Source organism: Xenia sp. Carnegie-2017, unplaced genomic scaffold (assembly GCF_021976095.1).
Source record: "Xenia sp. Carnegie-2017 unplaced genomic scaffold, XeniaSp_v1 HiC_scaffold_2, whole genome shotgun sequence".
NCBI lineage: Eukaryota > Metazoa > Cnidaria > Anthozoa > Malacalcyonacea > Xeniidae > Xenia > Xenia sp. Carnegie-2017.
In genome coordinates, this window is record NW_025813482.1 from 7,037,844 (window position 1) to 7,063,928 (window position 26,085).

At 32.0% G+C, this 26,085-nt stretch overlaps 2 protein-coding genes across 3 annotated transcripts; both read right to left on the reverse strand.

Moving 5' to 3' along the window:
- Positions 1 to 507: 507 nt before the first annotated feature.
- LOC124439903 (pyruvate dehydrogenase (acetyl-transferring) kinase, mitochondrial-like) lies at positions 508 to 11,426 on the reverse strand. The gene is made up of 13 exons (XM_046990188.1): positions 11,225 to 11,426; positions 10,330 to 10,468; positions 9,929 to 10,003; positions 6,132 to 6,195; positions 5,699 to 5,765; positions 5,240 to 5,290; positions 5,062 to 5,151; positions 3,436 to 3,513; positions 3,271 to 3,353; positions 2,839 to 2,934; positions 2,141 to 2,248; positions 1,787 to 1,900; positions 508 to 805 (listed from the first exon to the last, which is right to left on the reverse strand). The coding sequence occupies exons 1-13, from the start codon at positions 11,325 to 11,327 to the stop codon at positions 590 to 592; spliced, it is 1,284 nt and encodes a 427-aa protein (XP_046846144.1). The 5' UTR covers positions 11,328 to 11,426; the 3' UTR covers positions 508 to 589.
- Positions 11,427 to 13,686: 2,260 nt separating this feature from the next.
- LOC124440194 (semaphorin-5B-like) lies at positions 13,687 to 25,928 on the reverse strand. 2 transcript variants are annotated; one of them, XM_046990525.1, is made up of 24 exons: positions 25,699 to 25,928; positions 24,800 to 24,949; positions 24,572 to 24,659; positions 24,363 to 24,411; positions 23,442 to 23,507; positions 23,238 to 23,336; positions 21,971 to 22,067; positions 21,642 to 21,776; positions 21,410 to 21,531; positions 21,107 to 21,218; positions 20,585 to 20,645; positions 19,807 to 19,936; positions 19,264 to 19,436; positions 18,753 to 18,823; positions 18,569 to 18,648; positions 18,028 to 18,084; positions 17,489 to 17,565; positions 17,326 to 17,400; positions 17,187 to 17,245; positions 16,604 to 16,744; positions 16,277 to 16,486; positions 15,708 to 16,070; positions 14,882 to 15,037; positions 13,687 to 14,231 (listed from the first exon to the last, which is right to left on the reverse strand). In XM_046990525.1, exons 2-24 carry the CDS (start codon positions 24,936 to 24,938, stop codon positions 13,966 to 13,968), a joined length of 2,826 nt encoding a protein of 941 aa, XP_046846481.1. In that variant the 5' UTR covers positions 24,939 to 24,949; positions 25,699 to 25,928; the 3' UTR covers positions 13,687 to 13,965. The 2 variants fall into 2 exon arrangements, with proteins under 2 accessions (XP_046846481.1, XP_046846482.1); XM_046990526.1 differs by lacking the exon at positions 25,699 to 25,928 and adding an exon at positions 25,472 to 25,648.
- Positions 25,929 to 26,085: the final 157 nt, after the last annotated feature.

The following is a 26,085-nucleotide window of genomic DNA, read 5'->3' on the forward strand; positions in this document are numbered from 1 at the left end:
TTAAATAAATGCTGTAAAAATTGGTCCAATTAAGTAACGCATATCTCCTGGCGATTCTCGAATTTTAATTCATACTTATACAAAAAACAAAATAATCCTACGTATATATAGGCATTGGTCGAATTTCCTGAAAGTTTTTCAGTTGCATATGTGCCATATTTTAACCCGATATATATGTGCTCAAATTGCTTGTTATTTCCGCCATCTTGGGAGCAAGCTATTTCCAGACAACTTCTCTGAAACATAATTCTCACTCGAAAAATCGTTGTTACTTGAGACAATTTTTTGCGTCAGATGAACTATTGGAAGTTCAACTACCTTTTTCCACTAAAGGTTTTTGCAAACCTTGCGCGCTAATTATTTAGCAATGTTTCCTTGACAGTAAACTTTTTTTGAAAACTATGTACCCGTTACCATGTATTTTATCGCTTTGTGATTTGCCATGAAAATTACGATTTTCACTCCATTCGTTCGTTCGTTCGTTCATTCATTCATTCACAACAGCAATCAAAAAAAATTTTTCTATATTTTCTGCACCAAGGTAAATTTGTCACTAACTATTATACATCCATCCAGACAGTGAAAAATATTAGATAAAACGATTCGATAAAAAACCATTAGAAAGTGTACCAAAATGCCGTACTTTGTATGTGCTTCCTCTAAGATAACCGTGACCAAGGCCTTCGTAATAGCTAGATGACGACCAATCCTTCATTTGATTCACGGAATGATTTACTTCTGAATATGTTTGTGACGTTCGTTTGTTGTATAATGGTAGAACTTCAGTTGCCTTGCCAAGAGCAGCCTAGAAATGTGAAATATTAGTTTTATGAAAAGCAGAGTAACAGTTATGTATGCATGAAGCATCCGAACAAGAAACTAAGTTGTTGACGTTACAGAAAGAGTTTTGGTTAAGGTTGCAAATTTTCATAATATTTTTTATTATTAATGAAAAGAACCCAGATAAGCAAGGGAATTTTTTTACCATTATACGATATTATACCAAAGTAGATGAATGCAACATTAATACATCAACAATCATCTATATATTTCTTATAAAATATCTGTTACAGGTCACAACAATTATAAAATTAAGAAATAGGAGATGTTTACTGTATTTGCACAAGCTTATGCATGCAAACCGAGGAGACCTTTGTGAGGTCGAGGTTGCACCTGTTCGAGAGTTCTCACTTCCACCTTTCTTTGGTGTTTATTTCATATTCACTTGTTTAATGAAATATTTTTCAACATTTCTTGGTGTTATTTCATTCTATGGTTCACTATAATGCTACATGCCAATTTTCAATTTTTACTTTGTCTGTACACTCATTTTTACAATTAATTAATTCATTCCTTTGCAATTTTCGGTAAATTTTATTCTATATTTATGTTACACGTATCAAACTCGTGCAATTGCGATCAAACTTCTTTACTTTAAGTCTTCAGCATTATATAATATCTCTGATCTCATTGTCTTATACGTCAAACTTAAATCCGTTGGTTTGTCATACATAAATTTATATATTGCAAAATTATCATCTGATAATGTCTTGTGTAAAGACAAAATATTACTTGTTCTGATGAATTTCTTTTGTTTCCACATGGCTTTATTTAAGCTTTTTTAGACATAGCATGATTTTCTTTAAACGAATTCGTTTCCCAATACACAAATCACTAGCTAGAAATACGACCTACTCTGAATTTACAGGTCATAATAATTTTCTATTTCAAATAAATTTTGCTGGAAGGTTAGTACTACATTTGTAAATAAGAAATTTCACCATACCTTGATATAAACAAGGGCGTCGGTTCCATAACCTTCCATAGAAAAAAGCTGTAAATCACCTCCAAAATATTTTGCATACAATCTTGATAAAGGCAATCCATATCCATAGCCAGCCTACAGAACATCAATGAACAAACTACTTGTCAAAAAAACTTTAGTATTATCTTTACAAAATAAACGCAGTGTTAGTCGTACGATTTCTGTTTTGTGTACGAATACAGACTTCTGCAGACCCTCTTGATACATTTCACACACAATTCGCCCTATTGTAGCTTTTAAAATTGCATAAACTAACATCAATTTCACGCCCAACAAAACGCCTTGAATTGGGCGACGTTATAAGGTAAAACTCACAAGAGCTGGACCATCACCAAGAGAAACAGGCTGTGGAGCTGTCGTATAGTGGTATAAGAACAACTTTTCAATTTGGTTTTTTGGAATTCCTCCACCAAGATCAGATATCTACAGTTAAAGTGGAATTTTTTTTCCATTAATACAATTTATGACATCCTTGCTGTTAACGTTTGAATGTCATTTTTGCATGATAAATTCAGGTTTATTATATATATACTTGTCACTATCAAGCTTTTTTCCTTCGATGGACACTGAATGATCAATATGTAACTCTATATTTATTTTGTATTAAGTAAACAAGAATATTATATCTTTCAACTTGATAGATTGCATGCATATTAATTTTAGACTGCAATTCAAGGCAAAAATAATATTTTACTTTTTGTTTTCCAATTATTGCTTCTACCAGTATTATTTAGCGCTTTCACACTAAATTGTATGCTTTCCTGGGCAAAAAACTTCATGTAACGATAATTTTACTGAGCAATTACAGAGTGGAAAAAAGTGTCCATCATTCTCTGTCATGACTGGTCATAACCTTTAATATTCAAGTGATTAATGGCATGTGCACAGAACAATAACAATTAGTGGCAAAAAACTATATGTTCTCGTGATGACCATAAATATTTTCAATGAATTTGCATTTGCATCCGCTAATATGCCAGCTCTATTTATGAACTAAGCTAATACGTTCATACCTTTATCGTAAGATCCTCTTTACCCTTGGTAATCAACACTTTGACATCAGGTAGTTGATCCTCAGGACTATGCTCAACAACAGCGCGCATTGAGTTCTTAAAGTAAATTTTGGTCAAATTAGCTGTGAAATGCATAAAACAGTGTTTAGTTCATTGGTTGTTGATGATATTCAACTTTTAGCAAGAGAGATTAAGACACCGTGAAAGCCATACACTTTACTATAATATCACCTTAATGTCTACTATATCCGGCAATTCTAAGCACTTTCGGCGATCTTATAAAGTTTAGCGAAGATCGCGTAGAAACAAGCTTTAGGCTTTTTAAAAATAAAACGCCAATAATTTGAACAACGACAAACTTGAAGAAGCACGCACAAATTTCATAAAGTACCAACAATCAATGACTGCTCCCCGACTTCATACGCACATTACCTTGAGAAGTTCAAATATCATATGATAAAGATGAGAAGGTACATATGTTGTCCTTATAGGACCATCTCCATCATCGCCATAGACTAGAAATTCAAAGAACATAAATATTGTGGTTTTCATTACCTCGTTATTTCAATTATCAACAAAATTATATCGTCTATTTACCATTGTGTTCATCGACAATCACCTCTGGACAGCATAAATAAACTTGTTCACATATGAATCGTGCGTTGATCGCAGCATCTGAATAAATTGTGTAGAAATAATTACACAAAAACTCAAGACAGTGATAAGTTTCAAATATAGAAAATTTATTAGAAAGAAATTATTGAAACATCGGGAAAACGTTTTTAGTTGTTAAGATATTTCTCCTGGGGACTTTTTTTAAGACACATTTTTAAAGATAAATCATTATAAAATCATTTGCAAATACATTTGTCTTGAAACTCTTTTGGTTTATTAATAAAAAGAATACATTGGCAAGCTATACAAAAGTATACATTAGTAAGCTATACAAAAGTACACATTGGTAAGCTATACAAAAGTATACATTGGTAAGCTAAACAAAAGTATACATTGGTAAGCTATACAAAAGTATACATTGGTAAGCTATACAAAAGTATACATTGGTAAGCTATACAAAAATATACAGCTAAAACAAAATACATTGGTAAGCTATACAAAAGTACACATTGGTAAGCTATACAAAAGTATACATTGGTAAGCTAAACAAAGTATACATTGGTAAGCTATACAAAAGTATACATTGGTAAGCTATACAAAAGTATACATTGGTAAGCTATACAAAAATATACATTGGTAAGCTAAACAAAAGTATACATTGGTAAGCTATACAAAAATATACATTGGTAAGCTATACAAAAGTACATGGCAAGCTATACTGTACATATAGTATACATTGGTAAGCTATACAAAAGTACACATTGTTAAGCTATACAAAAGTATACATTGGTAAGCTACAAAAGTATACATTGGTAAGCTATACAAAATATACATTGGTAATGAAAGTATACATTGGTAAGCTATACAAAAGTATACATTGGTAAGCTATACAAAAATATACATTGGTAAGCTAAACAAAAGTATACATTGGTAAGCTATACAAAAATATACATTGGTAAGCTATACAAAAGTATACATTGGCAAGCTATACAAAAGTGTACATTGGTAAGCTATACAAAAGTATACATTGGTAAGCTATACAAAAGTACACATTGTTAAGCTATACAAAAGTATACATTGGTAAGCTATACAAAAGTATACATTGGTAAGCTATACAAAAATATACATTGGTAAGCTATACAAAGTATACATACATTGGTAAGCTATACAAAAGTACACATTGGTAAGCTATACAAAAGTATACATTGGTAAGCTATACAAAAGTACACATTGTTAAGCTATACAAAAGTATACATTGGTAAGCTATACAAAAGTATACATTGTTAAGCTATACAAAAGTATACATTGGTAAGCTATATAAAAGTATACATTGGTAAGCTATACGAAAGTATACATTGGTAAGCTATACAAAAGTATACATTGGTAAGCTAAAAAGTATACATTGGTAAGCTATATAACCAATCCAAAATGTCACAAATAACGTAATTTTTTCGATACGCATGCATGAATTACAATAAATGAAATTTCTTATCAATAAGAAAATGAGCTCGAGTATAGTTATGATCTAGACAAGTAACAAACAACACAAGACCAAAACAAGAATAGCTGTAATTTACCAACGTATAACAAAACACTAAAATCATTTACCAGTCACAACTGACTTGATGGAACAATCTTCATTGAAGCAACCAATCCAGTTGGTTTTGGATTTTCCAGCCTCTTCACCACTTATTAATACTACAAGAATGAAGAATAAAAAAATCACTCGTTTTTCTTCTAGCTCCTCGGTTTCTTCATTCAAAATAAAAAAACATTTGCAGCTCACAATGTTGTGTTATGAGAGTTCGAATACCAATACGATTCATGTAAAATCGATCTAGAAAAACACACGATAAACATGAGGATCGTCAGAAGGTCTTAGGTAATAATTATTTTAGAAAACATGCAAACTGGTGTGTTAATATAGCTAAGAGAAAATAACTCATTAGTGTAGCCAGCCTGCAAGTTCGGTCGCGCTGCTCTGCAAATTTTTCTGTGTTCACCAACTGCCAAATTAATAAATGAATAATGATAACGCTCTGAAATTTACATATTATGACTCAAATTTGCAGACTGGCTTCCCCACGATAACAACTGCACTGAATAATAATAAAACTCCAAAGATGTGTGGTACGGCACAATTGTGCAACAAATAATGTATAAATAACATAGTTAATGTAAAATGTAAACCTTTCATTAGCATGAGTAAGAATTGATGAGTTTATAAAAATATTTTTTGTCTCACCCAAAAAGTATTGTATCGATGGATGAAGAGCATCTTCGCCATCTCTTTCTTTCAATTCTATAATACCCTTCATTACAAGTAAATGAAAACGATAGACTTCATCAAATTATCGAGCAAAACCATTTTTGAATCACTAATGTTTCGAAGCAAACCCCCAAATCAGGCCCGAATCTTAAAGAGGGCTACTGCAAGCTATATCTTCGCTTTTGTTATCAAATACAATAATAGTATAAATTTGCAAAGTATTTTTTAAAATTGCTCCTAATCTTTCCATTTCATCCGTGAGAGGGCTTCAACGGCCTTATTATAAAACCAAGCAATCACCAAAAAAATAAATTAAAGAAGCATATCAATAACTTTCGCGTTTATAAAGTTATGAAGCATTAACTACATACATTTCTATCAAATATGGTGTGTAGCAGTATTAACCAACCTGTGCCATAGTTTCAACAACAGTGTCATGACGGGAGCGAATTTTCTTTAAAGCAATATCAAACCTACATTCAATAAAAGATAATACTTAAATCAAAGCATCTGCCGCAATATGAGCAAAATGCGGGATTATAAAGGTTGATTTTAAACAATTTATTGGTCGTAGTCAGTCCTCAATGTTCGTGCACTTTAGGATGTACGCACGCATCACGAATCTTTTATAATAGACAATTTTTGAAAATTGTTCAACAACCATGACATTAGTAATTAGTGAAACAATACAATACAATAAATTTATTTGCAATACTATATTTTTAAGGAAATGGGAAACAGAAACATAGAAATAATTGAACTAACAAAACTACAATTTTTGTTTAAGTGAAAATTTCGCAAACGCAAGAACAATTTTGGAAATTGAACAACTCAAGTATTTGATGTATTACCAGTGGAAATGTCTGTAGGATGCAGAGCAAAGTTTAGCTGATTTAGGTAGAAAATTTTCGTTTTTCATCTCTGATAGTTGATGAAATATGCTTGGGTTAGATTTTTGTGACAAGCTTTCTCAATGGAAAGATCCGGTCAAAGGATTTTTATCAAGTATCATATAAGAAATCGAAAGAAAAGATGAACAGCCATCGCCGCAGTTAAGCGTTCACATATGAATTTCTTATATTGGTGAGTGTTGTAAATGTTGTAAAAGTTGAATCGAATTGAACTTTAATACATCTCTCGATTTGTATGCAATTTAATAACGATTACAACGCGCATTCACATATAGCTGCAATGGTTTTAATCATTCATCGCCGATAGAATTAGAACACTTACAACTACATGTGAACTAAGCTTTATTCTCAGTTAGTTACATATTTCTTAACATTCTGTAAACCTTGAAAAAGAATTTTCACTTAAATATTGACAGAAAATCATTACCATTATTTTTGATTAGCGCTAAAAAATATTTAATTATTTACTTTGACGTTGATATTAAAACATGAAAGGCCTTCCCATACATATTGTTATCTTATATTGGTTTGTTTCTAACTAGTTTAAAACTTGTTTACAAACAACAAAAGCCTTAGCTATAACAGTTGGGGGCCTGTAAGTTGGTGAATATTCAGAAAAGGAAGATAATCTCCTTTGAAAACCATTGTTTTCTACATATATTAACATACATTTCTGAATATGAACCCCATCACACCACCAACACCCAATTATCATTCTTCCTGCGTACATTTATTAAATGTAAGGTTTAACAACTCATTGTCACTTAACTATCTTTACAGACGCAAACATTGCGAGTGTCAAACATTGTTTGATGAATATTATTCTTAAATATAATATTCATATATTGTTCCAAGAAAAATGCAAAAATTACGGTGACATAAGTGTTAAAAGGGAAATATGGCAACATCAACAAGCGGCGTGCGATTTTTCAGATTAATGTTAATATCTCAAAAACGAATACATATATTACTTATCGGCCGCGAAGTTTGGTTGGAAAAATATTTTCCCACGGTCTCAAAAACTCCTTCGGAATGTTAAACGATTACATGATTGTAGATGTACATGTATGACTGACGTTTCGACTGTAGTCATCTTCAAAGCCATAGCAAATACTTGACAAAGTGTATTTTTTGTGTGAAAATTTCAAGGCAGGTCAACGATAAAAATAATAAATAAGTAAGCCTAAATACTTCGTTTTTTGTTTTTGGTGTTTTATACATAGTTCACCTTCGAAGCTTAAACTCATTTGTTGATTTTCATTCATTGTTCTTTGCTTGAGCACTTTTTCACAGCTAAAACTCTGATGAAGCTCTACATATTCCTTACTATTCTCAATTGATGGCTTTTATTTCTCTAAGGGATCCTAAAGAAGATAGCCGCAGAGGTCAATGCTTTAATTTTGATTTCATAATAAAAAAATTTGACTTTCTTCGAACCAATTGTTTCATTTAGAGATTCGCTCCGCTGAGAATCCAAGGAAAGGGCTCAAGTTTTCGAAGAACTTTACCAATTGTGTATTTATAAAATAATTTAGTTAGAACATTGTTTAGTTGTTACCCATGAAGATCGTTCTCATAAGGCAATTCGTAAGAAGTGATAAGCTTCAGCATTGATATATGACGGGTCACAGCTACTGCGATATTCACATACAAGAAGTATGGATGGATTTAACGTGATTTAAGGGTTGAGTCAGTACATAAGAATCTTTTCATGTAAAATATGTCGGAATATTTATGCAGAGTAGGAGATGTATGTTTAAGTGCACTCAGCCTTTTCTAAATAACCTCCAGTAATTCAGAACTCCCAGCAACTTGCACATTATTGTCAGATTACTTTATGCCACACCAATTGTGGATGGCTTGTAACCTATAACAAATCTAATGGAGTTTGTTTGTCGTGTACATGGACCAAATTGGGTAAAACCAAAGAGTTGAGTGACGGTACAAAAGGTCAAATAGTTGTCTAAAGGTAACGAAGAATTTCTCTGCGGAAGATTGAACGAACGCTGAAAATTGTAAAGCATATATAGCCAGAGATCCAGGAAACCGGATAATTATCTTATACAATTATTTATATACTTTTTAAATAATTTTTTTATTTGTTACAACAAGAAAGTGATTCCATAAGCAGAGTGAAGCAGATTGTTTAAAAGGAGCAACATTTTTTTAAAGTATTTTAGGAAGTACATTTCACAGTGTATTTCAAGACTACTACAAGTTAAACATTAACCTCTTGCCCTCCTGTACTTAGTACGTGTTTGTAGTAGACTGAACTTGTTTCTGTACACTGCTCTGGTTTGCTTTACTTTTTCCTTCAAGTTTTTTGCATGTTTTACGTACGTGGGTACACTTGCATATTTTAATATTTTGACTACATGGCATTTTTTCACCCCCAACAATATAGCTCCCTAGAACCTTGGTTGCCTTGCTCTTTACTATAATAAACGTACATAACGCTTATAATCATAATGCTGTGGCGGAAAAAAGTTTCGCGTACCATTCAAGCTTTCTTTTCGGAAATATTCTTGTGATATGAAGCTATCACGTATTTTTTAAACTTTGTTTATTTAACCTGCTTTATTTACTTTACTTAAGGTCCTGCTTTTGTTGCGTGGGAAAATTACGTAATGCAATTGTGAAGTATGTGGAAAAGTTACGTAATGCAAGTGTGACGTAATGTGGAAAAGTTACGTAATGCAAGTGTGACGTAATGTGGAAAAGTTACGTAATGCAAGTGTGACGTAATGTGGGAAAGTTACGTAATACAAGTGTGACGTAATGTGGAAAAGTTACGTAATGCAAGTGTGACGTAATGTGGAAAAGTTACGTAATGCAAGTGTGATTGCTTTTTCCATGCACGTGGAGTTAAAAATTTCACTTTCGTAAATCTGGATTTCCTGATTTCAACTCTATGATTAAGAACAGTTTTCTTGTATACTTAAAGGCTTCCTACACATTGACTATAGATGAAATTTCCATCATTATCCTGGCAATTCATCAAACATTTTGTCAATTTCCTTTTTAGAAACATTATTTTCAAACAGATTCATGCAAAAATACAACTTTTGTATTTTTTATAGCAAACACTATATCAAATAAACAATTGAAATTGTATAAATTTTACTGCCAGGAGCCAACATTTCCTTAGCCTGAAAATATCCTGCCAAGTGGAAACTTAAACTATCAAGAGTCTGACAGTGACAAAGGCATAAATTTTAAGCTAGAGCTTTGGTGAGATTAGGCAATAGTTTATTCACAAAATTATGAGGCAAAATTTAAACTAGTTCATACATACTTATCAGCCATTTCCGCATCATTTTGTCCATGATTTTCAGCAAAACAGATTAAATCTTCAAAGCTCTGATGGTACCTGAATATAAAAAGATATTAGAGACAGAACAAGAAATCACTGATTGTTGCACTGCTCTTCTTTTAACAATTTTGTATTTTCAAATCTCACACATGGTTACTTTTGCATAATAAGAAATGTTGAACCTTAAATTTAATCTAATAGAATTGCATAAAATACCCATAACTCACAATTTAATCACATGAAATGGTTGAGATATAAAGCCACTATATTCTATTCTAATACAACAGATACAACTAACTTACTCAAATTAAAAAGAAAATCATTTACCACACCAAAATGTCCAATAAATAAAAAGAGAAATTTTTGCAAAATATTAAGCTTACCAACTTTGTACCAGTTCAACTGATGGTGTTTTAAGCAAATTTATAGGAAGATGGTTGATTTCACGAATAATATGGGCCAAGCGAACAGGCATTTGATGTCGGCAAAATTGAAATGATTCAACTTGTGATCCATGTTTCCCTGGTATAAATATAAAATATAAGTATCAATGAATCAAATTAAATGTTCTTTAGTTTGATCTGTTTGTTTAACACTAAATAATGTGCATTTTTTTATTAATTTGTAACAAATCCAGCATATAAGTTCTTCCTACTCGTACATTTTACATAATTTACTTACTTATATTAGAGTAATGCTTTTGGCTGACAATTCCAAATTACTATGTTTTTTAGTAGATTTAACAAATTCTTCAATTTTGATATTTATAAGCAACACTTGTAAATATCAAATGTAGGCAGAGGTCACAATTATTAGATAAAGCATGGACAAAAAAAAACATTACAACTTCAAGAAATTAGCCACTTAATTTTACATTATAAACTGTATTTCACCATTGAATGTTTATGGGGGAAATGTTGTTCTTGTTATGGTAAATAGAAACTATATTTGAATGACTGACACAAGAAGTAAACTGTTTTTTATGATTCAAACATAGTAAATAAATCAATCACAGCTCATTTTCAACTATCATTATTAGCTATATGCTAAACCAAACAAAGGTCAGTTTATTTTATTTTTATCGAACTATATGTTACGAAGCCAGGGTCAATGGTTCAAAAATTTCCCAGCGTTTATAATTAATAAAAAAATGATCAAAGCAAGGTTATTGCAAAATATGTGGTCCACGAACAAGACAAACAACTAACCACAACAGTTTGTCGTACACAAACAGAAAGATCTATTCATTGCTATAAATATTTGTATACTGTACTTTACCAAATGATGTAAATTGTTCTATCGTCAGTGGATATTGTTGATATCCACTATAACGATTTATTACGCCTAACAATTCAGCATTCAAGATTTTTGTCCATCTCATATTGAATCATTAGATACAAAAGAAAATCGCAATTTATCAAATAAAAGAGTAATTTCTAAAAAAACAATACAACATCGGTGATCTTTACACTAGTACCCAGGAACTTTAACCTGACCACACACGGTTAACAATACCGCGCTAATTCTGTTGCATATTGCGTGGAAAAATATGGAAATTCTTCTCGCTTTTAAAATTATTATAGTCAAAGTTGAAAAAAATCAAATAGCCGAATGAAATGCTGGAAGTAATAAAAAGAGCAATATCAATTTCAAAATTAGTAAATTTGAGGAGGTCTTGGTCAAGGAAGTTTTGGAAGAAGAGCTAGGTGAGAGGGCTCATTTCCACTTAATAAAATGTCCTGTTTGGTAGTGGCAAAAATATATCAGAGAGCCCCCATCCCCAGCAGGAGTAAATATATGAGAAGCCACATTGTTAAAACTCTAGTCTTTGTGTATTCACTTTTGACGCGACAGTATCATTGTACTGCTGAACACCGTTGATGAAGACAAATTTTGTTGAGTTAACAGTTAATATATCATAATAAAGTGTTTAAGTATTAATGACAGACTTCACAATAGATAGATCAATTTAGTTCACGTCTTTATGCTTTTTAGTAAACTATGCTATAAATAACTCTCATAATTGAGTAGATTTTTCTCATCAAACATTTGAAGAAGACCAATATCCTGGACTTTTGGTCACAGAAGAAAAAATCTCTTTAAATTATTTTAATTGGTAATCAAAACATTTCTTGTGAAAAATGGTCCTTTATGGCTGGTTGAATAGATTTGACAAAAGATACTACAACTTTGTCTGCAAAAGTTGCGTTCAACGAGCAAACGGGAAATATTTTGCACAACTAAACTTTTATATGGCTTTGTAAAGTATCCAGGTACAAACACACTTTTGTTCATAAAGGAGACTATTTCCGCACGGCTCATGTTAAATTGCTAAAACAGTCTAAAAAAACAACGCTGCCTTATAATGTATGAATAACAAATTTAATAAGTCATTAACTATAATTTGGTTTAATGAATCCAATACACTAAAAAATTTCGTATGCATACATTACTCTAATTTCAATATTTTCTCATTACAACAGATATGGGTAAATGGATTATAGTTTAAATCCTTAAAACACTCAGTTTTGCCTCCAAACGTGCTTCAAATGTTTCTGTTGCAACAGACTTCAATGCCTGGAGTATATACATCATTTCCACAACACTTTTTCTTGGCCATAAAGCCAGCGTATATAACATATCCATCGCAGCATATTTGATACCGAGAATCATAATTTTTATTCACACAGCAAGCTGCGCCTCCTTGAAGTATTGGCAAAATACTATTATCACTGCACACATGAGTTTTCACATTATAACTTGTTCCTCCACAACAGGCTGCCGTGCCTTCTTTTGAACTTAATAGGTCGTCTTGACAACATATTGTTGTCAATGGATTAATGGGTATGTCGTCACAACATACGTTGCGATTCTCGATGATGTCATGAATGACGCCACCACAGCAAACATGGGTCCTGGGATTGTAATTTTTACCATTGCAACAAGCCGTCTTATTTAATAAAATAGGTCGGATGATGTTTTCACAACAAACATGCTTACGTGGATTGTAACTTGATGTACCACAACATGACGTTTTTACTCCATAGGTACCCCGGATGATGCCTGCACAACATAAATATGCCCGTGGATCGTAATTCTAGCCACTACAACACAAATCGTTACCTGAAATTTGACTAAAAATATTAGAGTTACAGCAAACTTGTTGACGTTTGTTAATAACTTGTGTCCCACAACAGGTGTTTTCAGCATTCACAAGCCGTGGTCTGATTTCATTTTTACAGCAGACATAAGAGTTTGGGTTGAAAGTAACTCGTCCACAGCAAGAATTAAAACCATTTCTTTTCTTTAACAACTTTCCAGCACAGCATGCATACAAGTGTGAACTGTAGTTTATCTAACTCATTCACTTGACGTCAAACTCATTCACTTGAGCAGTTTTCGTCAGTGAAGAGGAATAACGGTAGAACCTTGGCAAGAACGTCACACTCATTCACTTGAGCAGTTTTCGTCAGTGAAGAGGAATAACGGTAGAACCTTGGCAAGAACGTCACACTCATTCACTTGAGCAGTTTTCGTCAGTGAAGAGGAACAGCGGTAAAACCTTGGCAAGAACGTCACACTCATTCACTTGAGCAGTTTTTGTCAGTGAAGAGGAATAGCGGTAAAACCTTGGCAAGACTTTCGACATTTTAAAATTAAAGATTAACTTGTTTTATTAAACTATTTTGTCAAATAGATCAGTGGAAAAGAGAACCTAAGAAAATAGCAAATACTTCGAATACTGTTTTCGAATATTGTTTATATCGCATCCACAAAATGATTACATTTTCTGTTTTGCCAAATTTCATTTAGGCCTAACAATGGTAAAAAATGTTCCATATACTTTCAAAATCATTCATTAAATTCAAAAAATATATACAACTATATTTTCAAGTAATTTAAAAAAACAATACATATTTTCCCATCAATAATGCCTTACAATAATTACAAACAAACCTATATAAAATGGAAAACTGAGTAAGTATTTATATGATTCTCAAGTCTTCTCATACTAATAATTATACACAAGTTGTTTTATTCTGATTAACTGGTATGTATTTGTCGCTTCGTTTTCCTATCTTTCTTTCATCGTTGTGTTTAAGCTTTATACTTTTTGTTCTTTTTCTATTCCAAACAATGGCTATCATGACTGTGGTAAGTACGCACATTAAACAACAAATACTTACAATAATTATAACAATTTTTAGTGAATACTTCCCGATCTTTTCATCATTGCTACGAGGAAAGCTGACCTCAAGTATAGGTGGAGTGGTGAGACGCCGACCTGGGTAAAAAATTGAAATAAAACGATATGGTAGGTACATCACTGATACAAAATAGTATAATAGCTAAAAATTTTTCGGTGATATATTTATATAATATAGGTGAGCAAAGCAAAACTGCAACCATCGTAAACTGACCGAAACTAGACTGTTATGTAATAAAATAAAATTTACGGTACAATAAGAAGATTTGTGCCAACGAGCTGCAAATGTTAAAATTTCTTGTTACTTTAAAATCATAGATATAAAGTTGTGAGATCTAAATTGAATGATCATTTATTTATTAGTTTGGTTTGATTTTATTATTATAAATTATTTACTTTGATTATATAATCATCAATTGTCCCAGTAATCATAATTGTGTGAGCTTGAGGATTGGTCACTAGAGAATTTTTAGTGATGACTTAGATTCATTCCAATCTGTAGTTGAATGCAATATAAATGCATGCAAATTTTGAACAAAGGAGAAAGTACGAGTTTTAGGAAATCGAAAAAATTGGATTTTCTATCAAAAACTGTATCTCTGTTAATTTCAGGGTGTTAATTCAGTCTCATCTACGTGTTAATTTGACACCTTGCGGTAGTGCTAAATTACAAGTGTTATTATAGAGAATATGTTGAACGGCTTTCGTAAGATAACTACTAATATCACCTTGACATGGACATGTTCTACATTCTGATGAAGAACGATCTTTATTGACAAATTCTCTGTGCTGTATACCAAGTGATCTGTTCAATAACATGACGTTATGATTACATTCACAAGCTGACCATTCATCATTCCTTCCAGTAAAATGGGATGGCTCTCCTGAAATTATTGACAGTACAATTTATGTACTAAGCACGATGTACTGACATTTAGCAAAAATAATGGTTCACTCAAAGCTCACTCAAGACGGAGGCAGTTAAGCAGTAGGAAAGACAATAGAAAATTGTTCCCAGTGAAAACTTTGCGTTAAACGCGCCCGTTACCCAGCTTCGTGTCACAATTTTGCATGGTCAATAAAAATACAGTTATAAACTGACAATTTATAGTTACTTTATTCTTGCCATATAAGTTATCAAATCTGTTTGAAACTATATTTGTTCAAATTTTTTCTCCTACATGTGGAATACGGCATTTTAAACACCTAAAAGTGTTAAAAATTTCTGAGGGTAGCTACATGCGAAAAATTAACAGATTTCAGGATAATTCAAATCTTTCCGATTTTAGGTAGTTATATCTTGTCTCAATTCTGGCTAACACGTTGAGATGCTAAAATAAAATTTTCGTAAACGTCATACTTAAGTCAAAAGTCAAATGAGACTTAAATAGTAAAAATTCTCTTTGATAGTAGTTTTTCTCCTTTAATTCAAAGTGAGACGGACTCTACCACCCTCCTTCTCCCCATTTACGAATCACCTGATAAGAATTGTGATAGTAAAATATATTTAAAAAGAAACCAAAATTTGACTATTACAAAACTTCTTAAATATACCTTGATAGCTGATTGTTCGTACTGCTGATGATCGTATTGTGGAAAGAGATTCCGTTGAGGAAGCACTACTTGGCATAGGATTAAAACTGATTTGATTTGTAGATAAAATTGTGGCAACAGTGGATATCGCAGTGGACAATTTTTTCGTCATGGTGGCGCCTAACATTGAGTGATTACAAGTTGAGGAAGCAACACTGTCTTTCGTTTTATAATCAACGTCATTTCCATTACAAATCCATTCTTTATTTGTGACATTTTGTGTACATGAATGACGTATACGTATTTTCTCGGTTGTGTCATTGCAAGAAAACCACGTGCTCCAGTAGGTGAAAGTTGATTGGTTAATTTTCACGTTTGTAGGATCTTGTGACAAAAATAAAAGAAATTTAGATTGCTGCTTAAATAGTAAAATCAAACAATCGATTGTCCATATTTCTAATTCACCTGTTGAACTTTTACTTATCACAGTTAAAAAATTATAACACACTTAATGAAGCAAATAAATAACTTATGTAGGATATTAGTCAGTTATTGAGAATTCATTTGAAAACAACATTATAATTTCTTACCATCACATACAGCAGGCTCACACCCGAAAAACTCTATGTCAGAGCCAGTACAAGGATATCCTCCATTTGCAGGTGATGGGTTTGAGCATGTTCTTGTTCGATTCTGGTAACCACGAAGGCATTCTGTCCAATTAGACCATCCAGACCAACTACCATGTATAGGTCCTTGAAACCACCATTGCTCCTGACTTGTTAAAGTTGATGCATCAACTGAAACATCGGTTACGCATGAAAATTAAGTTAAAACAAAATTCTCTTGAAATTTAGAAATAAAAGACAGCATGTAAAAGCCAATAATATGGGTACCTCAGATTAAAATAGACAAACCTGAGCAATTTGCCAATTCATAGTCAACGCCATCACATACAAATGACTTGCGAGAATATATACATTTCCTGTTGCGGTATTTACAGAAATTGCCATCGTTATTTTTAAGAACAGACCACGCTGACCATGATGACCACTGAGCTATATAAATTTGAAATGTTGTTTACACAAAATTTGATAGAATATGTACCTTCCTATCGCGAGAAACAATTTTAGGCCAACGCGTCAACTCACGTTGCCCTCAATTTCATGCAGAAAGATTTCAAAATGAAGTTTCATTCACATTAAAATCCTGGCTTTGTTTTGCAATTTTTTTTCAAAGCTTTCGACCATTATAATAGATAAATAAAATATAGGGTATTTTTTTAAATTTGAGAAAGAAAATTTTATTTTTTGTGGTTTAAGATAGAGAAAATAATTTTGCTCGTTTGAATTAAGACTCAAATCTAAAACTTATATAGTAGCAAATTTAGCCATTACTTTACCAAGCTGTAATTTATAACAATTTAGTACAATATGTTAATCTCTTTACATGAATGTAATTTCTGAAAATACGGAAAGATAATACAGTTCCAAAGTGTACCTGGACGTTGCCAGCGATTTTGACAAGACGTAAATGATTGACGCCATGAATTTTCATTCCTTCAAAATATTTCAAAAATATGAAAACATTGAAACCAGAAAAATCATTAATAGCTAAAGAAAAAATTTGAATGACAAACGTTTCGTTCCAAGCAACACATTTGTTTCTTGCCACATCCCAACCGCATAAAGGATCCTGCGCCCCCAAACAATAACTAAATAAATAAAGAGTATAAATATTCAGGTAATTCTTTATTTAATTGGCTGAAAGTTCAGCGTTTCAATTACAGTACAACAACAAACCTCTCGTTTATGTATCTGCCACAAATTTGTAACGGTAAACGAATCAATTTGAAATCAGATCCAATGATAATATAGGCCTTTATATATAAACAAAATCCTCGTCACGAGCTAGTAAAATTCAGCTACATCAAAACTTAAATTTAATTCGTAAACTTCAAACAAAAAAACATACGCGCTATTCGCAAAATCAGGTATGCTATAGTGTTTAAGGAAAAAGATATACTCAGGAAATTTTCTGTGAGATTATATTTTTGAAGTCTCAAAGAGGCTCTCGGGCAGAAGAGCTCAAAAATGTTAGTTTTATAAAATTAATATAAGGTAACAGATATATGATGGGTACAAAACAAAATCACAGTTGAATCATGTTACCAGTGTCGGTTTAGAGCAGCAAAGCAGGTTGAATTACAGCTAGCGTTTAATACCATACATAACAATAACGCTTTTGTTTTGAAAAATTAGTGTGATGTACCAAAATTGACTACATTCTCTTTTTTCATGCACTACAAGCCAACAACACGCATGTCAACAAGATTTTTTACCTTTCCTGGAGCGAGAACCATTTCTTTGATTTTATGAAGAGATTTTTTTTTTTCATTCTGGTGATAAGATACAAACATATGAAAATCATTAAGTTGTTTTAAGGGTAGAACGTTTCCATTCAATAACCCTTTAATTTTTATATGAGATTGCGAAAACGTTCTCTTCAAACAATCATTAATTTTCATAAGAGGATAGATGAAAAAATTACTGATCCAGTGCTATCGCAAGCTCAATATATGGTGCAGCTTATATATTCATGTATAATCATGTTTTGTTTAGTGAAATTCTTTTAAAATCAATTGTTTTTTAGATGCATATAATTAATATTTGTCGCATCACCATAGTTGACATAGTTGTCGCATCGACTTGACTTTAAAAATAAACAGTTGTTTATTGCTAGGAAATCATATTAAACAATGATTTTAACTAGTGATGATATTTCTTTTCTATCACGATCAATAAGTTCACGAATAACACCATTAACATTGACTTCTGGTCATGAAAGAACACTGAGCGTTCTTCATGTTTATTCATACTTACAGAAAATATGTTATATTCTTCAAAAATACAAAACTGTTCTGCTGAAGGAATCTTTCCACTTTTCAAGATTGTTCCTCGATCTATTTAACGATCAAGAACGTCGACAGTTTAAAAATTAATGGTGCCATATTCATACAGGGTAGTATTTCTTAAATATTTGATGTAATATTAAAGCAAACTGCACCTGTAGCGATGTACCAAATTTCAACGGCTTCCACCGGCAGATTTATGGATAGAACGATCACTTTTAGAAACCTAAATACAGTAGTAAGTTCTATGAAAAAGTATAAAGCTTTCTCGTACACTAAATTTTCAATTTGCACATGCAAAAAAATGTAACTAGTCATGATATAAACCATTCATGGAAAATCATCATTTGAGTCAATAATGATTCATCTTAGCTGTTGTGACTGTAAAACCGTCTAATTCTGAAATTTATTCGTGAAATTTACAAACAACGACATAAATAGCTATTTACTCTGATAAATTGAATAATCATACAAATTTCACAACTGACTTTAATACAAGCGGTCATCATTTCGTTTTCCTATATTTGACTGTTTTATGAATTAATAATTTTATTAGATTAATTTGGCAAATATCAATAAATTTCAGGTATCTAAATTTTAATTTAAAGTTACACCAATAACTGAAGCAATCATGTAGCTACGAAAGTCTTCTCCTATATAACTTACTCAATTCCACTAAGGTAAAATAGTGATGTTCCTGTTATAGGTTGAACGGCATCTGAGGCCAAAATACATTTATTTTGATCATATAAAGCTTCCCTGCTCATCTGACGAGTACTCATTCGCAATTTTTCAGAAGAGACGTGAGAATTCGAGCTTGATTTGGAGGTAAATTTACACTATAATTGAAAGGCACTGACAATTTAAAAAGGAAAAACTGTTATGAAAGACAATATATATTTCGCTCTTAATGCACAAACAAACAAATGTTAAAAACAAACACATATCAGAAAACCTGAAAGTGGCTGAATTTATCTTAGCTTTAATGGTAACGATAAGATCAACAAATAAAGGATATAAACGGATATGTAAAGTTAAAATGCAGTTCTAAATGAACTGACTTGGTGAATACTATCTTGCAACAGATGGAAGATTTTATGAGCTATACACTATGCGCAACATACAAAAGAAATGAATGAAAATAATCTCTGCATTTTTAAAAACTCGAAGTAAAGACTTGTTTCAAAAAATATTGCAAAGAATGCCAACCTTTTTGATGTGTCCTGGATAATTCATTTTCTTCCAAAAACCTCCATTCTGATACTTCACTTCTCCAGAAAACACTTTTTCGATTTGGGTTAGTGAATACGAGCAAAGAGCTGACAATTTTTCATCATGACTTGAAAAAAAGAATTTATAATCATTAACGAATACAAGCAAAGAGCGAATAGTGTTGCACTGTGACTACAAGACAAAGCATTTACACTTGTGATATGGAAACTAATCTTAACTAAATAATTATTAGTTTTTGTACAGGTGTAGCTCTTAATTATCGATGTATAAATACTCCTTGAAACAGGTTATGTACGAAGAAAAACAATTTATGAACGAACGAGCTTATAATGAACGAGTATCAATATTTTAAGAACAAGGAGAAGGTTGCAAGAAGCCTGGATAGCGCTATAGCCATTGGATATCAAAAATTTTTAAACTTGCTAAAAAGGTGTTTATATTTTTCTGACGACAAAGAAATTTTGTGATCCTCGAAAAATATTTTATTTCAGTGATTAGACATTATATTTTTCTCTTATAAAAGATTTTTTGAACGTTCAGAAAAATTTCTTATTTTCTTATCCAATAGATAAAGGCATAAAGCTATCCATGCAAGTGATGCAACCGGCTCCTGTTGAGCAAGTATCGTCATGCTGGACCCAGCAAAAGTATATTTTCTTTTTGTACTGTAGACGTAAGATAGATATAAGTAACTACATACTTAACATCAACAAGTTTATGTTTTTATGTTTTTATAATACGTTGTTTTATTAACCTGTTTTTCATGGTAAACACACCATAAAAAGTTTGTTTTTGCTCATCCCAGTAAACATCACCTAAAATTATAAAGTGGTTTATAGTTCTTCGGTAAGTATTGCTAATAAAGTAATAAAACAATATTAACATGCCTTGAAATCAACTTGAGAAACAAAAAATGGAAAAATATACGAAATGTTCAGTAAAACCTAGTAACACATAGTAACACCTAGTAACACCTAGTAACACCTAGTAACCCATAGTAACACCTAGTAACACCTAGTAACACCTAGTAACACCTAGTAACACATAGTAACACCTAGTAACACCTAGTAACACCTAGTAAAAAGCGTTCTTGAAAGAACAACCAGAATGCAATGGTAGCCAGAATAACTAATTGAAGTTCGCATGGAAAAGTTTCTGCTCATTAAATCAGGTCAAGTATATTTGGTGCTAAGTTGTTATGCCTACATTTAAAAATTATTTAAGAGTTTTTTTCTTTAGAAGGCGAGAAGATATTTAGAAAACAATAATTACATACGCATATTATTAAAATGATATCGATATTTTCCTCCAGAAGAGCAATTAAGTCGAGCTTTTTGAAAAGTAACGAAGTTGTTCCAATTCATGAAATTGTTTCCACCATAGTCATTCTAGAAAGAAACAAAAATTTTCAAACTCACACAGGTCTTCTTGATTGATTACAGATTTTTACTTGTGTTTTGTGTTATTCCCCGTTCTAAATAATATTTAGTCAACTGAAACCTGAAGACCACATCAGCAGGTAACGTATACTGTTAAATTCCCAAGATAAATACAGTTTATCTTCTTCGTGTTTCATTACCTGGCAAATTCTGGCCACTCTTGAATAACGAACTGGATCACATCCGGAACAGTCATAACAAAATTCGTCAAAAAAGAAGTAAATGTAGACACCAATTGTGAAGCTTCGATAAAAAATAGAATCTGAAGAAAAACCAGGATATTTATGGTAAAAACTCGTTATATAATCTTATTTTTGTCAACATAGAATAAAACGTAGGATTTCTTCAATAAAGTAGGGAAAAATAGTTTACCGTCTAGCCAAGAAAGATCATTAGGTTTAGTGAAAAGCATCTTATTAGGAAGGAAATTTCTGAATTCAGTGTTTGTTATCCGAATGTCATTTTGTTGAGCACCCATTGTTACAGATGAAAAGAAACGACCATCATCTAATCACAAGGAAAATGTCAATAAGTAAATGTCTTAATTCACAAATACAATTATACTTTTCACAATCTTATACAAATAAAATTTAATTTATACTTTCAACTAATTCGCTTGAAAAAAGTATAATGTATAGAGATTAGCTTAATCAGGGCAGTAAAGCCAGGGCTTTTGCTGGAAAACGTGATGCAAACAATACCTGAAAAGCTGTAAGATGCTGTTATATGTGGATTAGCATTGACAAATTCTTTGCTGTAAAAGACTGCAGACCCTTCTATCTTTTGTAAAGTGTTCATCTAATTTAAAAATCAAAATGTCTAATTGCTGTTGTTAGTATCTTTATAGACTACAATCATCAAATTTCTGAGATGTTATAACGGTGGCATATCTAGGATATGTCAAAATAAATTACTAAAGCTCGATTTGTACATGTTACATTCCTAAATAACTAAGGGCAACTTGCGTTGTAAAATTTTTTTCTTTAGAAATTAAAGAATCATTATTTATGTTTCGAAGGTGTCTTAATGTTAAAATTGAGCACCAATACGTTATTTTGACGAACGCTGAATCCGCAATTCGATGTTTAGTTTGTTTGTCAAAAAACGTAAATGAAATGATCCTGTTCAAATGTATTTGAAAGAAGTAAAAGATATAGTCCTTTTGTCATAGTTATCATGCAAAAGTTATGATTTAAGTCCGTTTTCAGTCATTCATTCTTGATACTCTTACATCCTTTGTTACCACTTTTGCATTCAACGGACCTTTACGTCCGAACATTCTTGATACCCTTACATCCTTGATATACTAACATTCTTGGTACCCTTACATCCTTGGTATAAATATTCTTGGTACCCTTACATCCTTGGTATACTAACATTCTTGGTACCCTTACATCCTTGGTATAAACAATCTAGGTACCCTTACATCCTTGGTATACTAACATTCTTGGCACTCTTACATCATAAGTACCTAAGAGCGAAACTCAGGGGCAAAACTAGAATGCTAATTGGGGGGTCATGGTGAATATTCATATATTCAGCTCTGCCTTGCAGATTTCTTTTGAAATTAAAATAACCAAGAAACCAATTCCGTCAAGCAAAGCTGAATATATGAATATTCACTCCCTCCCCCAATCAGAGTTTTAGATTTTCCCCAGTTGATACCCTTACATTCTTGGTATCCTAACATTCTAAGTACCCACATACGCATTCTTGTCAGCCCTTACAACATTGGCACTCCAACATTCTTGGTATCTTTTACATCTTTGGTACCCTCATCGTAGGTACCCTTAAATTTATAACATCCGTTGCCATTAAAATTATACGTATAAAAATGACACGTCAAAGATACTTAGCATTTTTTCAAATCAACAAACCGAAATTTTAATATAAAATAAACATGCAAAAGTATGTTTATGTATGTTTTAATGTCAATTAGATTAATTTATTGCCGGTCTAGTCGTTTACCTCTCTCCAAGAGCAAATTGGATAGTGAGAATTGGTTCCACAACAAAAAATCTTTTTACTGTGAACTGCCAAGACTTTGATATAATTAAAACATTCATCCTAAACGCATCAAAAATGAAAAATTTATGCTATACCTATTTGTAGCTGTGTAGCAAAGTTACGTTATTACAAACACAAAGATCAATGCAAAAATTTGCTGATTACCGGAGGAGTTCCTGATTGGATGCAAAGGTTTCTTCGCTGGGATTTTAATGGTATCCAACTTATCTCCTATCCGATGTAAACATAACGAATTTCAACGCATCATGGTGTGCAAAGAACAATGGTAAAAGGCGGGGGGGGCAGAGTGCTGTTTAAAGAACATTTTTCTGCCCCCTTCACAGAATTTGGAGAAACAATACAGATCACTGGAGAACGAAACTAATTGTCCAAATCGTAACACATGCCACCCTGCCACCTCCAACAACGAGCAATTTGTGGTAAATATAATATACAACATTAGTGTTGTAAGGTATATAGCTAGACGTTAGAAAGAGGGAAGAAATATATTTTCAAGGCTATTTTGCGCGGATAAAGACTATTTCGTCTAGTTACTTCAACGATAAAAGATATATATTTGAGTATAATATGTCAAGAGCAACTATAACAGGTTCCTCCAATCAAGAAAATTTTTCTAGCACCACTGTTGTACTGAAACGATCATCTACTGTGGCTGCTGCTGTTGAATCATAATCAATAAAACGTAATGATTATATTTTCGATGACAGCCCCGAATCAGTTCGAATGGATTCAATTCATATTTGTTCTGTTATGAAACATTGTTGCTGCTAATTGTTCTAATCATTTTATAATTGTTCCGCATTGAAACTCAAATCATTCGATTAAGTTAAAACTTGCCGAAGCATCTGTTTAAATCGTTGTTTATTGTCCTATGTTGTATAAGCAAAGATTTTTGATGGGGGTCTGACAATGGATGATTGTACAAAGAAATCACTTTGGTTTTGTCCACAACGCCTGTCGACAATATTTACAGCAATAGAGGTCCATAATATATAAAATACAATTTTTCTACACACAGTTTAAAAGAAATACTATAGATAAAACGGATGCAAGGTCTATAATTACCGTTACGTTTTCGATAGCCGTCGTTGTGTTCATGATAAAAACTGAATTTCTAAAGAAATTTTAATAACATTAAAATGACTTGCATTTATGATAAATTCATCTAGGTGTGATAACAAATTTCATTCATTGATTTTAGTCAACATTTACCCTATCATAATTACTTTAATTGAATAATTCAGCTTATAAAATATTGGTTGCTAACGATGTACCTGGCGCCTACTAGAAGTGACCCATTGTAGAAAACTAAAGTTGTAAAATTCCCGGTAGTTTGTGAAGTGAAATCTGATAAATGTAAATCTGGAAAAAAACTAAATAATATGACAAGGAAGTTCTCCAGTTGACCTAAAATACTGGTTTTGCAGACGCATAACAATGGCAATCACTGCACAAAACATATATATGACAGTACGAATTAATAATAAAAACTTTTAACTTGCCTTCATAATTCAGTAGAACATGGAATTCATTATCATAACGACTGTATTGACCTAACCACTCTTTAGGAAAGTTTGCCATAATGACGCAATGAGTGATGAAGAGTACAATATAAAATAACATTTTATCACAACTATCCATATTCAACTGATCTATAAGCAAGAGATATATATAATGAAAGTGATCTTGTGCAGTTAAGTGCCAAACTAAAGAATGTCGCTAAGTAAGAGAGACTTTTAAAAACGTACACCATATTGGAAACAAAGTCAGTTTTGTCATGACTTATTTCGGAATAAAATCTTTTTGTAGCCAACTTTCAAAACTTAACAACAGCATTTTCTTAGTCCACGTACACGAGCATTACTCGAGCACAAAGGAATCAACTGTCAACATAAACTATACCACATAAAACTGTATACATTTTTACAATTCAACCATTCGAACAATTCAAAGTGCAAATTGATCAATACATGAATTTTAGCATTCGTGGAAAAATAAAAATACCGGCATTATTACTAGTCAGAAATTGGCTATTACAGAAATAACAAACAACGTTTTAAACCAACAGCTAAAGCCCAAAAATTTCATTGTTAGGTCTTTCAAACGAGACTAGAACATATGGCACTTATTCTTCCAGAAACAAATTTATTTGACTGTATTTCATCATAATATACCCTTTCAAATTAATATCATTCCTAAGTCACAGGAGCCAACTGAGAAAATCATCCTCAACACCATCATATACAAAGTTACAAACAACATTCAAGCAGATTGCATTGTCCTGTTTAAGTTAGCACAAGATAGTGTTTTCTACTCTTTCATGAGAAACCACTTGAGGATAGCTTTAAAAAGCTTTCTGTTCCATAAAACGTATTGCTTTGCAGAATAATAAATTATTTACCTCAGATATTAGACCAGCTGGAGAGACTTTGATTTACAATAATATAGAAAGCACCAATGACGCCACAAACTTCAATACTATAACATAGTCACTGCATGGAGCGTTCAATACGTTAAAACTTTAACATGAACAATTACAATCTAGGTTTGTTCGACTTTATCATTTCAGTTGAGTTTTGACCTTGGTAACTCGAAAATAAAACGCATACGCTCGCTGCATGGCGATATCATTTTACAAAGGAAATTCAAATTTCAAAATGCTGTGAAGATAAATATTCAGACGTGCTGTGATGTTTATAGATGCAAATGAGTAATTAAATTTTAATTATCAAAATCGTAAACCAAGATAATAGTCTCTAGGGCTTGAAGTCACGAAAAACCCCTCGAT

Bases quoted from the DNA above. Each gene is read 5' to 3' on its own strand.
- LOC124439903 (XM_046990188.1), bottom strand. From the start codon at position 11,327: ATGAGATGGACAAAAATCTTGAATGCTGAATTGTTAGGCGTAATAAAT. The intron at 3,514-5,061 runs GTAAATGATTTT...CAATTTATTCAG, and splicing joins CATCAAGTCAGTTGTGACTG to ATGCTGCGATCAACGCACGA. The intron at 2,249-2,838 runs GTATGAACGTAT...CTTTAACTGTAG, and splicing joins AAGAGGATCTTACGATAAAG to ATATCTGATCTTGGTGGAGG.
- LOC124440194 (XM_046990525.1), bottom strand. From the start codon at position 24,938: ATGGATAGTTGTGATAAAATGTTATTTTATATTGTACTCTTCATCACT. The intron at 19,937-20,584 runs GTTAATAAAACA...CTTTTTTTCAAG, and splicing joins GTGTTTACCATGAAAAACAG to TCATGATGAAAAATTGTCAG. The intron at 17,246-17,325 runs GTTTGTCATTCA...AATATTTTGAAG, and splicing joins TGTGTTGCTTGGAACGAAAC to GAATGAAAATTCATGGCGTC.